At 43.4% G+C, this 15,832-nt stretch overlaps 1 protein-coding gene across 1 annotated transcript in view; it reads left to right on the forward strand.

Annotated features, from left to right (window-relative positions):
* NPEPPS (aminopeptidase puromycin sensitive) overlaps positions 1-15,832 on the forward strand; it is a 135,401-nt gene that overhangs the window by 63,118 nt on the left and 56,451 nt on the right. The window contains exons 3-5 of the mRNA XM_089674315.1: positions 840-917; positions 8,824-8,945; positions 9,064-9,171. Coding sequence (XP_089530441.1) covers positions 840-917; positions 8,824-8,945; positions 9,064-9,171 — 308 coding nt within the window. The remainder of the gene's footprint in view (positions 1-839; positions 918-8,823; positions 8,946-9,063; positions 9,172-15,832) is intronic.

Raw genomic sequence — 15,832 nt, forward strand, 5'->3', positions numbered from 1 at the left:
TACCTAAGGCAATCAATGGATCGATTTGGGTACAGTCAGCCAACCCATACATGGATCAGATCTCGGCCGGTTCAGCAAGGACCGACCAAGATCCGATTCATGTATGAGGCTTTAGCATTCATAATGTAATTGTAGCTTTTTCTCTTGTGTTTGTGTAATGTGTGCATTTATTCAGTATGATGTAATGGTAGGTTATCACTGGCACATTATAAACATAAGAGAGATTAACTGTTACTCTGCTGCAGGAAAAAAGATATAGATTATTTTTTTTTACATACTTTTAGGCTCCATTCATGTTAGGCGATTCTAAATCCCGACAGACCCAAACACAGTGGGATTTTTCCTGTGATTGTCGGGTGGTCATCGCTACGAAACACGCATTTAAAAATTGCGAGAAGTTTCTCGTCCAGGAGCTTTTTTTTTTTTTTTTGGATGACAAATGCTAATAGGGTAGGTTGTTTTAGGGGGGGTGATCAGCAATGGCAGCATCCTTGTATATCTCGGCACAGGTTTCTTGTAAATGTTATATCTATATTCATTAGGTCCATGGTGATAATTTTGTCAGTATGTTGCTTTCTGTATCTGGATTTGAGCACAGTGTTCGTATTTGAGTACACATTTCTCAAGGTTTCTGGGAGGGAAAATGTCAGCAAAAAGGTCTGCCTCAAACTTACATATTTGAAGTCTGAAAGCTTGACTATGATTAAGTGCTAATATAGACAAGTATACATAATATGACATGACACCTTTGATGTCTGAAAATATGCTTGACATAAGCTTTCAGTAAATGCTGTATTTATGCGTCTTTACATTTTGTTTATTTCACCCTCCTATTACAGAAATTCATGCCACAGGTTTCAATTACCAGAATGAAGATGAGAAGGTGACCTTGTCTTTTCCAAGCCCCCTACAAAAGGGTAAGTGGAAACTGTGCACTACAAATTGTTTATTTTCTTTCCAGAATGCATTTTTTTTGATAAGTAGGTATAATTTTTTAGGTATAGCTTAACACTTTTGATGCCATGGGTGTAAGGCTTATGTCAGAGCAGAAATGATACCAGCTGGCCTGCTCAGTAAGGCAGGCCATACACTGAGCAAATTTCTTTCCTGTAACCGCATATTGCAGGAAAGAAATTCACTCTATTCCCCCATCAAAACAGACAGTGTTGACAGGGGAATTCCTGTTGCTGAGCCGTTCTATTCCCGTTGGGAGAAGACGGTTACATACCAGCTGCTAGCAGTAATCGTATGTAAAACCTGGCAGGCTGGTTGTACCCAAGTTGATCGATCAGTCAACTTGAGTACATTCAGCCTGCCCATGCATGATTCGAATCTTAGCCGGTTCCTGCGGAACCAGTCGAGATTTGAACCATCTGTGGCTGGCATTAGTCTTGCATCCTTGCCATTCCCTTCTGTTATAAGTTCAGTGTTGTTTCTGAGACCTTGAACGTATGATAAAAGGGTCTCCCTGATTCTGCTGATTTAAATGAGTAGCCATGATCAGGGTCTGAGCTAGTAAACATACAGTTAGGACCATATATATTTGGACACAGGCACAATTTTAGTTTTTTTCTCAGGTGTTTACCAAAACATATTCAAGCTATAGTTATATAATGGATATGGGCTGAAAGTGCACACTCCCAGGTTTAATTTGAGGGTATGTACAAATTGGAGGAAGGGTTTAGGAATTACAGCTCTTAAGAGTAGCCATCCCCCCTTTTTTTCAAGGGACCAAAAGTAATTGGACAATTGAATCAAAAGCTGTTTCATGGCCAGGTGTGGGGTACTTCTTCGTTATTTCATCATCAATTAAGCAGGCAAAAGGTCTGGAGTTGATTCTAAGTGTGGTATTTGCATTTGTAATCTATTGCTGTAAATCTACATCATGCGTTCAAAGGAGCTGTCCATGCAAGTGAAACAGACCATTGTAAGGCTTCAAAAACTAAACAAATCCATCAGAGAGATAGCAGCAACATTAGGAGTGGCCAAATCAACAGTTTGGACATCCGCAGAAGACAACAGTGGTGGATGATCGCATGATCCTCTCTATGGTAAAGCAAAACCCATTCACAACATCCAGACAAGTGAAGGACACTCTCCAGGAGGTGGGCGCATCATTTTCAGATTCTACAGTCAAGAGAAGACTTCACGAGAGCAAATACAGAGGGTTCACCACAAGGTGCAATCCATTCATAAGCCTAAAGAATAGAAAAGCCAGATTAGACTTTGCCAAAAAACATCTACAAAAGCCAGACCAGTTCTGGAAAAGCATTCTTTGGACAGATGAAACTTCTGAGGAAAGAAGAACGCACTGGTGAGCTCAGCAACATAAAAAGGCATAGACGTCCACAGAAGAAAACAGTTGTGGATGATCGCAGGATCCCCTCTATGGTAAAGAAAAACCCATTCACAACATCCAGACAAGTGAAGTATTTAGTCAGCCACCAATTGTGCAAGTTCTCCCACTTAAAAAGATGAGAGAGGCCTGTAATTGGCATCAAAGGTAGACCTCAACTATGAGAGACAAAATGAGAAAAAAAATCCAGACAATCACATTGGCTGATTTGGAAAGAATTTATTTGCAAATTATGGTGGAAAATAAATATTTGGTCACCTACAAACGAGCAAGAGTTCTGGCTCTCACAGACCTGTACCTTCTTCTTTAAGAGGCTCCTCTGTCCTGCACTCATAATCTGTATCAATGGCATCTGTTTGAACTTGTTATCAGTATAAAAGACACCTGTCCACAACCTCAACCAGTCACACTCCAAACTCCACTATGGTGAAGACCAAAGAGCTGTCGAAGGACACCAGAAATAAAATTGTAGACCTGCACCAGGCTGGGAAGACTGAATCTGCAATAGGCAAGCAGCTTGGTGTGAATAAATCAACTGTGGGAGCAATAATTAGAAAATGGAAGACATGCAAAACCACTGATAATCTCCCTCGATCTGGGGCTCCATGCAAGATCTCACCCCGTGGAGTCAAAATGATCACAAGAACGGTGAGCAAAAATCCCAGGACCACACGGGGGGACCTAGCGAATGACCTGCAGAGAGCTGGGACCAACGTAACAAAGGCTACCATCAGTAACACACTACGCCGCCAGGGACTCAGATCCTGCAGAGCCAGACGTGTCCCCTTGCTTAAGCCAGTACATGTCCGGGCCCGTTTGAAGTTTGCTAGAGAGAATTTGGATGATTCAGAAGAGGATTGGGAGAATGTCATATGGTCAGATGAAACCAAAATAGAACTGTTTGGTAGAAACACAACTCGTCGTGTTTGGAGGAGAGAGAATGCTGAGTTGCATCCAAAGAACACCATACCTACTGTGAATCATGGGGGTGGCAACATCATTCTTTGGGGCTGTTTCTCCACAAAGGGACCAGGACGACTGATCCATGTACAGGACAGAATGAATGGAGCCATGTATCGTGAGATTTTGAGTGCAAACCTCCTTCCATCAGCAAGGGCATTGAAGATAAAACGTGGCTGGGTCTTCCAACATGACAATGATCCCAAACATACCGCCCGGGCAAGGAAGGAGTGGCTTTGTAAGAAGCATTTCAAGGTCCTGGAGTGGCCTAGCCAGTCTCCAGATCTCAACCCCATAGAAAACCTTTGGAGGGAGTTGAAAGTTCGTGTTGCCCAGCGACAGCCCCAAAACATCACTGCTCTAGAGGAGATCTGCATGGAGGAATGGGCCAACATACCAGCAACAGTGTGTGCCAACCTTGTGAAGACTTACAGGAAACGTTTGACCTCTGTCATTGCCAACAAAGGATATATAACAAAGTATTGAGATTAACTTTTGATATTGACCAAATACTTATTTTCCACCATAATTTGCAAATAAATTCTTTCCAAATCAGCCAATGTGATTGTCTGGATTTTTTTTCTCATTTTGTCTCTCATAGTTGAGGTCTACCTATGATGCCAATTACAGGCCTCTCTCATCTTTTTAAGTGGGAGAACTTGCACAATTGGTGGCTGACTAAATACTTTTTTGCCCCACTGTATATCCTAGTTCCTGTTTTTTTTCTGTGTTCCCCATTGTGAAATGCCCAGGAGTTCTTTGCTAAGCCAAAGATCATAGAACTCTTGAATGTAGCAAATCCTTAACTATTTACTTCTGAGTGCTTGTGGGATTGTTGTCAAGCTTATTTTCATTGAGTCCCTCTCCTCTTTTTGTCCTTCAGTGCCTACCAATTCTATAAGAGAATCTGGAATTTGGGCAATGCGCAACACTGGTCCTTCAGACCACCTTTTTCACACTTATTTCCTGAAATCAAGTCTTTCTTTTATCCTGAGAGGACTATCCTTTCATCCTTTCACCTGTACTTCCTTGCTCCTTGAGTCTAGGTTATTGTATTAGTCGGTTTTCCCAAGTTCATGGGATCTCTCTGTTGGTTCACTTTTTAATTTGTCCTCCGCCGAATGTAATCTACAGGCTGCAAGGCTTTCACCTCCAGAAAAGATTGTGCACTCCTCCTGCAACTGACTGGGTGACTGACTCCCCCCTTTCTAAACACTGTTCAATCTTCATAGTCAATACTGTTTCCTTTTACACTCCAGTTTTGTTTCCCACATCTGATGTTACCCACTTAAAATGCGCTTTACAGGTCTATGGCTGCCATGTATCATCCATGGATATGGCAAGGGATCCAGGATCTATCCTAACAAATTCTTCAGTTCTCCAACAACTGAAGCTCATGCCTGTAGCCCTACTGTACTGCACTGCGTTGAAAGGCTAGTAAATATTATACACCTAATATCCAGAATGGGTCTTCTAATTGAACACATGTAGCGGGACCCTTTGGCTCAAATGTTGGTTTTGAAATATCAGTGCAAGATATGCTTTTTCTGTATGACCTTCGATGGGGAATGTCTGATGCATTCTGGGACAACTTTATGAAGGACATCATAACGGAAGAGCAGCCTTTTGCCTCAGGAAAAGAAACCCAAAGCAGCCCATAGATTATGCAATTTTCTTTCCTTCCACCATGGGTGGAAGGAACAAAAATTTCTTGATTCTCTCTTCGACAGAGTCAATGTTGATGGGGGGGAATCCCTACCGCAGTGCTGTTGTGTTCTTCTGAATGGGAGTCTTTTCTGCTGGCAGAACACAATGATCACAGCTAGTGTCTGTAGCCACTGGCAATGATCACATGAAAAAAATCCGGCAGGTTGGTTGTAATGAAATCGATCGATTTGTAATGAATCAACTGCAGTACAACCAGCCTGCCCATAGATGGATCACATTTCAGCTTGTCCCTTCTGAACAGGCAGAGATTTGAGCCATCTATGGCTGGTTTAAGCCTCAGTCTGGGAAAACCTCTACTTCTGAGGCTAAGAAGAGTTTTTTTTTTCTTTTTTTTCATTTCTTCCAAGCCCCCAAGGTGCTGCCTGCTTTCAAAACTTTTTGGGTGCTTGGGTTCAGAATATGGTATCCAGGAGCTACAATTTTAATTTCTGCCTTGCTTCGGGTTGCTCTGTGCTGCTTTGCCACAGTACCTCTTTGAAGAGGTCATAGCTGTTGTTTCAGAACAGGAAAGCTTTCTACTCAAGCCTGTTCACAACTCCTAAATTGAAAGGGTGCATTCACTCTATACTAGATATAAAGATTCTCAATGCTTTCTTTCAGGTAGAAGAATTCCACATGCACTCTACAAGATCAGTCATTGGTTCCCTTCATTCAGGGAAATTTTCTGCCCTGCATGGACTTCACTCCAGGTGTAAAAATTAAGTCAGCAACTACAAATACTGTATTTGCTGACTTTTTAAGAAACCGATATTTACAGCACTGGAATCCATGGACTTTTATTTCCAGTAGTCAAATCTTTGCTAGCCCTGGCTCGCTAAAGCTGCCATCTTGTATTTGGAAGTCAGCTTTGACTTGATGTCTTATAGCCAGCTCCTTACTGTGCATACGTGGTGAATGGAAACTGGTCTTGCAACCTCCCGGGACATGTGATGTCCCAAGAGACTCTGGAAGTTGGGCCAAGTGCACTTCATTCTTGACTAGGCAAGAATTTGAGAAAGTGGGAGATGGCACCGGTCAGAAAAAAAAAAAGTTACCTGCTTCCCAACTGGGAACAGGAAGATGGTGAAGTTCATCTTTAAATATGCTTACTTGCTTGTTCCCATCTTTCTGGTGCATCGATGCTGCCTGTGGTTTGCATGGGCCACGCAACATTTCCAATTTGTTGCCCTTTCTTATGGTCTGTCCACTGCACCTTGGGTCTTCAACAAGGTGCTAACCCAAGGGTGGGCAAACTTTTTGACTTGAGGGCCGCAGTGGGTTCATATATTGGACCCGGGGGCCGGACCAAGAGTAGATGAATGATGTGTATGTGTCATCCATAGTAAGTATAGTAATATTCCCCCATAGTAAGCATAGTAATTAATCCCCCATATAGTAATTCATCCCCCATATAGTAATTCATCCCCCATATAGTAATTCATCCCCCATATAGTAATTCATCCCCCATAGTAATTCATCCCCCCTATAGTAATTCATCCCCCCTATAGTAATTCATTCCCCATATTAAGTCCCCAAGTCCCCCCTGTGTCAATTCACTTACCTTTGCTCCGCGCGTTCCTCTCACCGTGTTCCCGCGCTTTTCCGGTGTAGCATGAAAATCTGTCTCCTATGAGGATCTGTCCCCCTCGACGTATCTGCGCATGTGCCAGTTTCAGGCATTAGCAGCCGATCGGCGATCTCCGGCACATGCGCAGATACGTCGAGGGGGACAGATCCTCATAGCAGACAGATTTTCATGCTACACCGGTCTTCAGGGCGGATTGTGAGAGGAGCCTAGCGGGAGCCTAGCTTCGCGGGCCGGATTAAAAGGTCCGCCGGGCCGTAGTTTGCCCATTGCTGTGCTAACCTCTGTACTTGTTCTGATTTGCTATTACCATAGTGTGGTATGTCGACCGTTTTCTATCGAGATAACAGTCAGCCCAGACTCAATGTCCAACAAGTTGTTCAAATATTGCAGAGGTTTGCATGGATCCTGAATCTTTAGAAATCAGTGCCTGCACTTACTCATTGCTTGGAGAAGCCCTCCTCGTTCATACTGCTCTATACAGGTTATTTCTTCTGCTAGGCTAGGACAGAGTCCTACACACCCTCTCAGTGCAAGGGACCTGGTCACTGGAGGAAGCTTCTCTCCCAGTCAATATTCTGGAGCTACGATCGGCTTGGATAGTTCTTTAACGCTCTCTCAACTTCTTAATTGCAAGATCATCCAAGCAGTGCACCTTTCAGGTGTTAAAATTGGCAGGTGGACGTTCTCAGTCAGTAGTGTCTGGAAAAGATTAGTCTCTTCACTTGGAAGTGTTTCAAGACCTCTTTCATTGGAGGGGAACACCAGATGTCGACCCTTCAGTGCACTCTATTTTTCTTGTCAAGGGTATTCCCCCTACTTCCCCTTAGGGGGGCTGGTTGTACATTGATACTTCCGTCCCATCAAGCGGTAGACCCTTCTTTGGAGAGGGAGATTTGTGCATCTAGGTGCATCTCCCACATGGCAGTAAGACACCATCACTGGGGGACCCTGTGTTTATTTCATATACTTGTATAGCGCCATCAATTTACGCAGTGCTTTACATATATATTTTAGATTCACAACAGTCCCTAACCCTCAAGGGGTGTACAGTCTAAGGTCCCTAACTGACTTTCATACATACACATACTAGGGCCAATTTAGACAGGAGCCAGTTAACCTTCCAGCATGTCTTTGGAGTGTGGTAGGAAACCAGAGTACCCGGAGGAAACCCACGCAGACACATGGAAAACATGCAAACTCCAGGCAGGTGGTGCTGTGGTTGGGATTCGAACCAATGACCCTAGTACTGCCAGGCAGAAGTGCTAACCACTTAGCCACTGTGCTGCCCTATTTGTTGTCCCATGTTGTCAGCAGACTGCTCACGCAGAGATCCTTTAGCAGGTACTCCCTGTTGGGGGTAGAGTATATCCAGAGACCTTTGCATAGACACTTCATTAATAGGGTGACAGCTCTTTGTCCCATCTCCCAAATTGTATTCCTGTGTTGCAATGGGCTTCCGATGGAGAACACAGGGGGCTGGTTTAACACTCTATGCAGATATTGTCCACTGTTGTCACCATCTGGTAACCAGAGAAATGCAATGCAGCTGTCACTGGAGTGCATGTATGTAGAAGGGAAGTGACTGCAAAGAGGTTGCAAGAGATCAGCAGCACTGGGCTGATACAAAAAGTTGAAACTGGGTATTTTATAAAAAGAGAAAATAATGGTTGTTTCATAATACAGTGCTTTAGAAAACTGAATGTAATTCTGTGAGGGCCCATTTATACTTAAGCTTTCTTTTGCGGTGCGTTAATGTGCATGCATTGCTTTAAGGCAGCACATTCATTATTTAGTATTTACAATGCATTCTAGTGCCATATCCAGTGATGGTACGCAGTATATTGCGCATAGAACAGGTGAACAGATCATAGGGGTATCTATACTCTGTTATCGGGGACCTACTTTTCCTGACACCTCCTGTCGGAGTACCCTGTATGGCTTCAGTGACCTTCCTTTTAGAGATGGCAGTTTTTTAGGACTTTGCCATTAAAGAGGGATAAGTCACAAATCTGTGTAAACAAAAAGTTAAACTAACTTTAAAATGGGGAACAGAAGACAATGATTTCAGGCTGCTACAGATAATTGCAGCCATTTTGTGCTGCTGATTCTTAGGCAGTGTTCTAAATGGAGTGCAGGCTAATGAGTCATGTGCAATGTATAGTATGTTGCCTTCCTATTTGCAGTGTACGCTTACTTTTCTGTATGTGTTCAGGTACAGGGATGTTGAAAATAGATTTTGTCGGCGAGTTGAATGATAAAATGAAAGGCTTCTATCGAAGTAAATACAATACAGCTTCTGGAGAGGTGCGCTATGCTGCAGTCACTCAGTTTGAGGTAAGGACATGGGGCTCTGGGGATTGATTAGAGCAACTTACAAAGTGCCTGGCTGTGTCTCAGTACTGTGTTGCTAATGTTGTGAATGTGATATGAAACGCATCTGTTCTCTTTACAGGCCACAGATGCACGAAGAGCTTTCCCCTGCTGGGATGAGCCTGCTATCAAAGCAACCTTTGATGTTACTCTCATTGTCCCGAAGGACAGGGTAGCTTTGTCAAATATGGTAAGAATGTGATGCTTACTCCACTGAAGTGGAGTCTAAATCCTACATTGGCCACTCACAGTTTTATTTTGCCTGTTGAATCCAATCACTTTTATATTGACAGTCGTAGTTTCATTGCTTTCTATAGATAAGACCGTGTAAACGGTAATGTACAACTACTTGCCTAAAAGAATGTTACTGTTATCAGGCTGAGGATTTGCCAATACTGGTTAAAGTCCACAACTGCACTTGTGCAATGTTTCTCCTGTTTCAGTTGAATCTTTATTCTTTTGAACAACTGTCAGTGCATGGGCTTGTATATGGGTGTCTGGTGCTACATTACTTCTGGCCACAGATTTGATATCTTCACACTTGCCCATATCCTCGTTCCTTGCCCATACCCTCGTTGCTTGCCCATACCCTCGTTGCTTGCCCATACCCTCGTCACTTGCCTTAGCTGCCGACCAAACTCAACAAATGCTGCATCTTGTGTATTCAAATAAGCTCTCCGCATAAAAAGCCGCTTGCAAATCACTCAAGTATAATTAATAATTCATCACAATACACTTTGTATATTCCAGTTATATGGGAGCACCCATTTGCAAATGACCAGCACCAGATTTGTGTTTCCTCCCTATTTAGAAGACAGTTTTATGTATGAATACAAGTGTTCAGTAACTAAAAAGCAACCAGTTTTTATTTTATCAGCTACTGTTGAACTGGGATAACTGACTGGTATCTGATTGTTTGCCATTTGCTTTGTGCACCCACCTCTCCTCCACTTTCACTGCCATCATTAGGCGTACTACCTAGAACAGGGGTCTCAGGTTTATTATCCTTCAGACTTCAGGGGAGAAGGACTGTGGCAAGCGGGAGTGGAACTTTTTCCTGCGTCAGTGGGAGTAAACCACCACCACAGTTGAAGGTATAGTGCTCCATTGTTGGTGCCAGTGGGAGAAATGATGCACCATTGTTGGTGTCAGTTGACAGTATAGTATCTCATATCAGTGGGAGGAATGGTGCCCCAAGGGCCAGATAAAGGCAAGCAAAGGACTGCAGTTTGGAGACCACTGACCTAAAGTATTCAGTAATGATGGAACGGATCATAAGAAGATACAGTTAAAGTATGTATTTTAGTGAGCAGATATATTGTGCAGTTATTCCATTATTTTACTTAAAGTAATTCTTCCTATGACCCTCATTTATTTATTTCACGTACTTATATAGCGCTGTCAATTTAGGCAGTGCTTTACATATATATTGTACATTCACATCAGTCCCTAACCCTCAAGGGGTGTACAATCTAAGGTCCCTAACTTACATACACATACTAGGGCCAGTTTAGATGGGAGCCAATTATCCTGCCAGCATGTTTTTGGAGTGTGGGAGGAAACCGGATTACCTGTAGGAAACCCACGCAGGCACAGCGAGAACATGCAAACTCCAGGCAGGTGGTGCCGTGGTTGGGATTCGAACCAGTGACTCAGATGGAAGTGCTAACCATTTAGCCACTGTGCTGCCCAACTTCTCATTAATTGGATGACACAAGCCAATAATCCTTTGTATGTGTATACTACAGCAAACTAGGGGTTTGTATAGTCTGCAAATTAAAAAGTGGCCAGCTCCCTTCATTGGCTATACCTCTAAACCTGTTTGAGAGCTCCAGTTTAGCTTGGTGTCTTGAAGAGGAAGGATGGCTCTCTCCATCTTTGCTGGACATAGACTAGTATGAAAGATTCTTCAATAAAACAGCTGCTGGCAGTTTCATGCTAGATATTAGAATTCTTGTCAAACTCTCTAGCAGTCAACAAGTGCAATGTCCTCCCAGACTGACTTAAATCTGGTACTTTATTGCAAGAGTCCTTCACCTGATTCTTCACTGCAGTGTTCTTCCTAGTGAGAGTGAATGTCACTGCAGGGAACAGTTTGTACCTGTCAGACTACCTGATCAGTGCAGACATGACAGCAGTTCTCTGCAGGTTTTCCAGGGCCAGTCCAAGCCTGCGATTTACAGGATGACTGTGAAGACTTGCCTTTTCATAGTGTTCTTTGCTCAGTTTGCTATGTTCTTGGATGTGTTTTTTTTTTTTTTCTACTGTGGTAGCCATCACTTTATTTTTAATTTGGGCATTGTGAATTTTTTTTTTTTTGGAGCTCTTTCCTGAATCTTTCTTTTCCTTTTTGATATGGACATCTGCTCACACTTCAAACCCCCTGTTCTCTTCATAGTGAAAATTGCATCCCACAATGTGAGTAGGATATGTTCAGGGGTTAAAGCAGGGCATCTTCTGCTGCTCTTTGCTAGACGGTCTTTTCATCACAACTTTCACCAGCCTGAAACACAGTAGGGTTGTCCTGTTAAGTGTTGCCATTTTTAATGAGCTAGTGTCCACTTACATCCCCCCTTAATGAGAGTATTGGCGCATAAAGTGGAAAAAACCCACCAACGGCCTCGAAGGATAAACCGCAATGGCTAGATTCTAATAGCAGCCTCTCAAAGTAGCAGTCTCTGAAAGAAATGCAGCAGGTATGAAAAATCCTCTGGGATGATGAATAATATAAAAGTCCAAAATGGATCCAAAGCTTGACTCTGTGGCAGCCAATTCAAAGAGCTCGAATCAACTCCGTGTAAAGCAAGCAGAGAGAAGGAACCAGCGCTATCTGAGTGTAGCATAAAAGAATTGCTACACTTACATGGTGCTGCTTCCTTTTGCTTTTTTTTACATCCTCCCTAAACTGTTAAAGGTCATTCAGTCCCCTGTGTGTGATTGTGTACCCCACTACCTTGCTGGATGTGGGTATAGCCCTCTCTCTGGCACTTGGCAGTGGCATCTGCTCCTTAAAGTGTTCCTAAACCCAGGACCCTGCATTCACTATATCCGGTCTCCCACAGTACACACAACATGGAAATGCAATTATTTTAGTAAATATAAACTGCTAAATACCTTTTCTCATCAGCAGTTCGAGCAGGCTTGTGACTTCAGCAGAGCGCACTGGTTAAAGCTTGTAGGAGGATTTGTTTTTGCTCTAGGACAGGGGTGGGCAACTGTGGCCCTCCAGCTGTTGAAATACAAGTCCCATCATGCCTCTGCCTTTGGGAGTCATGCTTGTAACTGTCAGTTTTGCAATGCCTCATGGGACTTGTAGTTCTACAACAGCTGGAAGGCCACAGTTGCCTACCCCTGCTCTAGGAGGATGTGAAAGTCCTGACCCTCTGTCTGAACAGTTCTGATTGGCCCTGTGCTGATCACATGCACTCTCCCAAGAAAAAAAAAAACCCTCTAGCACTACACACCAGACTGAGCATGTTCATGTGACTAGGGATTCAGTCTGTATCAGGTGGCCGTTTCAACAAGAGGAGGGCCAAAGAAGACAGGATCAAAAGCCCTTTTACACAATGCAGAGGATTAACCCCTTAGGTTCCACAGTGAATATAACAAGCATGCTTTACTGCATATACAGACTGATTTTACTGTTGTGGGTTTTGTAACACTTTAAGAGACATCATTTGTTGCTTTTGTGCACTTGAACGTTCTCTAGTCTGGCAACATGTTTGACACAAAAGGGATTGATAGACTCCAACAGCAGAATATGCGTGCTTGTGCTACCTGTAACCTCACTTATTCACTTTACTTTATGGAGTAGCCTTGTCACCCTACAACAGGAGGTGTTAGGACTATAGAACACCTCCCCCTGATTTCCAAAATGTGCAGGAGAGTGTCTGTTCTGTCGTTAGCAGGTGAACTGGACAGGACTGGTAATGCTGCTTAACCTCCCTAGCGGTATCCCGAGTGTAGCTCGGGGTAAAGTTTCTGCACCACAAGCGGTAACCCGAGCTACATTCAGGAATATCCTGCAGCGCTGCATCGGGATCTCTTCTTCACTTACCTTGTCCTGCGCTCCCACGATGTCCCTCCTGCAGTGACCCCGGCAATGTCCTCCGGCCGATGGCGGCATCTGTCTTCTGTTCCCTGCGACGTCTGGATGTACGGGGACAGAACAGCGGGAATTTGAAAGTTGTAAAAGTGACATTCACTAAATACACTAAAATCACATAGAACCATTTCACATACATTTTGTCCCGAGTGCTTTGTCCTGTGCCCTGCCTGCATTTTTACTGTTCTTTCTGCCTGGAAACTGAGAAACGTCCATGGCGTCCAAAAAGTGTCCCTTTAGGTCAAAATCGGTTTTAGACCAGCTAGAGAACAGCGATAGTAAATCAGAACCACTTGCAGAATTGAGTGATAATGATTCGTGGGGAAATTCGTCATCAGACACTGAAAACGATTTTGCGACTTTGCTCAGCGTTGTGCGAACTTGGCGCTATATTTCAAATTTCAGTGTTTTTGGTTTGATTATATTAAATTTATTATTATATTATTTTTTATGATTATTAAATTGTAATTTATGATTTCGTGTTTCAAATTTTAACATACCCGGGATGTTTACTAGACTCTTGTTCAGACAGATTTCAGTGAGTTATTCCTAAAAATTACAGGCCTACAATAAAAGAAAATACATATTTCCATGCAAAAAAAATGTACCGCTTTGAGCACAGAAATATGGACATAATCATACCGCTAGGGAGGTTAATACAAAACAAGATCGCACTAAATTTCTGGCATGACCAACACATTTTTTTTTTCTTTTGAAAAAAAAATGCCTCAATTGTATATCTATCAGAAGCAAAGGGGACAAAGAACAGAAGTTCATTGTTGGGACTTTCTGATACTTTCACAGCATCTGGGCTGATGCACAGTGTGAAGCCTACAGGTTCTCATCCCGCACAAGGTCTAAAGGATAAGTTCGCCTTTGAAAAAACTAATAAATGATTATCTTTTTGCAGGTGAAAAAAATGTGCATTTATTTATTTTTTTTCAATAGGAGCCTGTAAAGCCTTGCACCTGCAATCAGCAGATCGTAGGTGCAATGCTGGGCTCCTGCAGACTGTCACTATGTGCTGTCTGCTCGCTCCTCGTACGTGCAGGTAGTTACACAATGACAGGAAGCATCAATGAACTACCTAGAGCGCTCACCAGTGCCCTGGTAGTTCATTGAGAACCACAAGTCGTCAGCCGCACAAAGGCGGTCAGTACTTGTCGTTCATTCCTTCACAGAACTTTGTATGGGAATGACACAGCTGGGTGGGCAGAGTCTCACAAGCCCACATTTAAAAAAAAAAATTGGGACATTGGGTGCAGAGAGAAGATCCCCGCTAGCTGTCTCAAAGGGAGGGTTGGGGGGGAGTGTTGGCTGCTGCAAAAGTAACATGTTATGTGTTACACCCTGAACATGGGTGTAACATATTATAAAAGATGAACTTACCCTTTAAATTTGTGGCTCTTCCCCGGGCTGACTTTAAGCCCCAAGAGTATTAACATAGGTCCTAGCCACTTTCCTGCCCCCACTATAGACCAGGAATATCTCTGGACAGCTGCCCTCACAATCCAGAGAGATAAACAAAGAACACCACCAATTGATTGCCTTATGAGTCCATACGCATTTGTTACAATTCAAACCACAAGCGAACACATTTTTTTGGCCAAACTGTCCATCAGGGCTTAAACAGATGGAAAGATCCCTAAAGGACTATTGTTAACCAGAACCTTCGATAGCGTGTACTTATCCAAATTTGACCATTGCAACTATCTATGGTTGTGTGCTAAACCAGCATTTACCAGCTTTGTTTGGTCAGGACACCCTTTAAAAGTGTGCAAAATTCCGAGGCACCCCATTGTAAAATGAACCACCTCCCCAAATCATGCTAGAGTCTTCTCTCTTCTCAGCACAAGTTGTCTCCTTTTTGAATCCCCACCCCCAGGACAAATCCATCCTAACACTAATTCTCTCTCACCCCCTTCCAATTTCCCTGCCTTGCAACAAATCTTTCCTCCATGTTCCACCACCCTAACACAAATCCTTAATTCCCCACAGTAGAAATTGTACCCTTTCCCAACACAAATCCTCCACCTCATCCCAGCACAAATTCTCTCTGCTCCCAAACTCCGAAGAACCCTCTCCTTTCCAATTATCCCCAAGTATAATCCTCCGTCAACGCAATCTTTCGACCTGCACGGACCCCTCTCCCACCTCTCCCCTTTCAGCACAAGTCAATCCCCCCTCTTACCGTAAATCTGTAACCCCCTTCAAATTAACCCTTATAGCCCAAATCTACACCTCCTCTTACCGCAAATTTGAACCCCCCCTTCTTTTGAAATTAACCACCTAGCACAAATCCCTCCCCTTCCCAATTCCACCTCCCCAGCACAAATCCCCCTCCCACCAGTATAATCCTCCTTCAATGCAATCTTTCGACCTGCACGGACCCCTCTCCCACCTCCCCCCAGCATTAATCCATCCCCTTTTCAGCACAAGACATCCCCCTCTTACCGTAAATCTGTAACCCCCTTCAAATTAACCCTCATAGCACAAATCTGCCCCCCCATCCCCCCTCTTAGCACAAATCCCCACCCCCTTCCCCCCATTTAAGCTATCCTTTGACCTCTCCAGCTGCTTTAAACTTGCCTTAATTCATTCTGAAAGATCACAGCAAAGCCTCTAGTCTGGTTTCTGTCAATGTCTTACTGCTTGGAAACATCCTCTGCTGGTTTACATTAAAAGGCAGATAGGCTACCAAGATTGTGGTGCAATAGAAATAGTGCCTCTGTTGTGAAATTTGAAG

This window comes from Staurois parvus, unplaced genomic scaffold, assembly GCF_062004578.1.
Source record: "Staurois parvus isolate SC_StPar_1 unplaced genomic scaffold, SC_StPar_1.0 ptg000151l, whole genome shotgun sequence".
NCBI classification, from domain to species: domain Eukaryota; kingdom Metazoa; phylum Chordata; class Amphibia; order Anura; family Ranidae; genus Staurois; species Staurois parvus.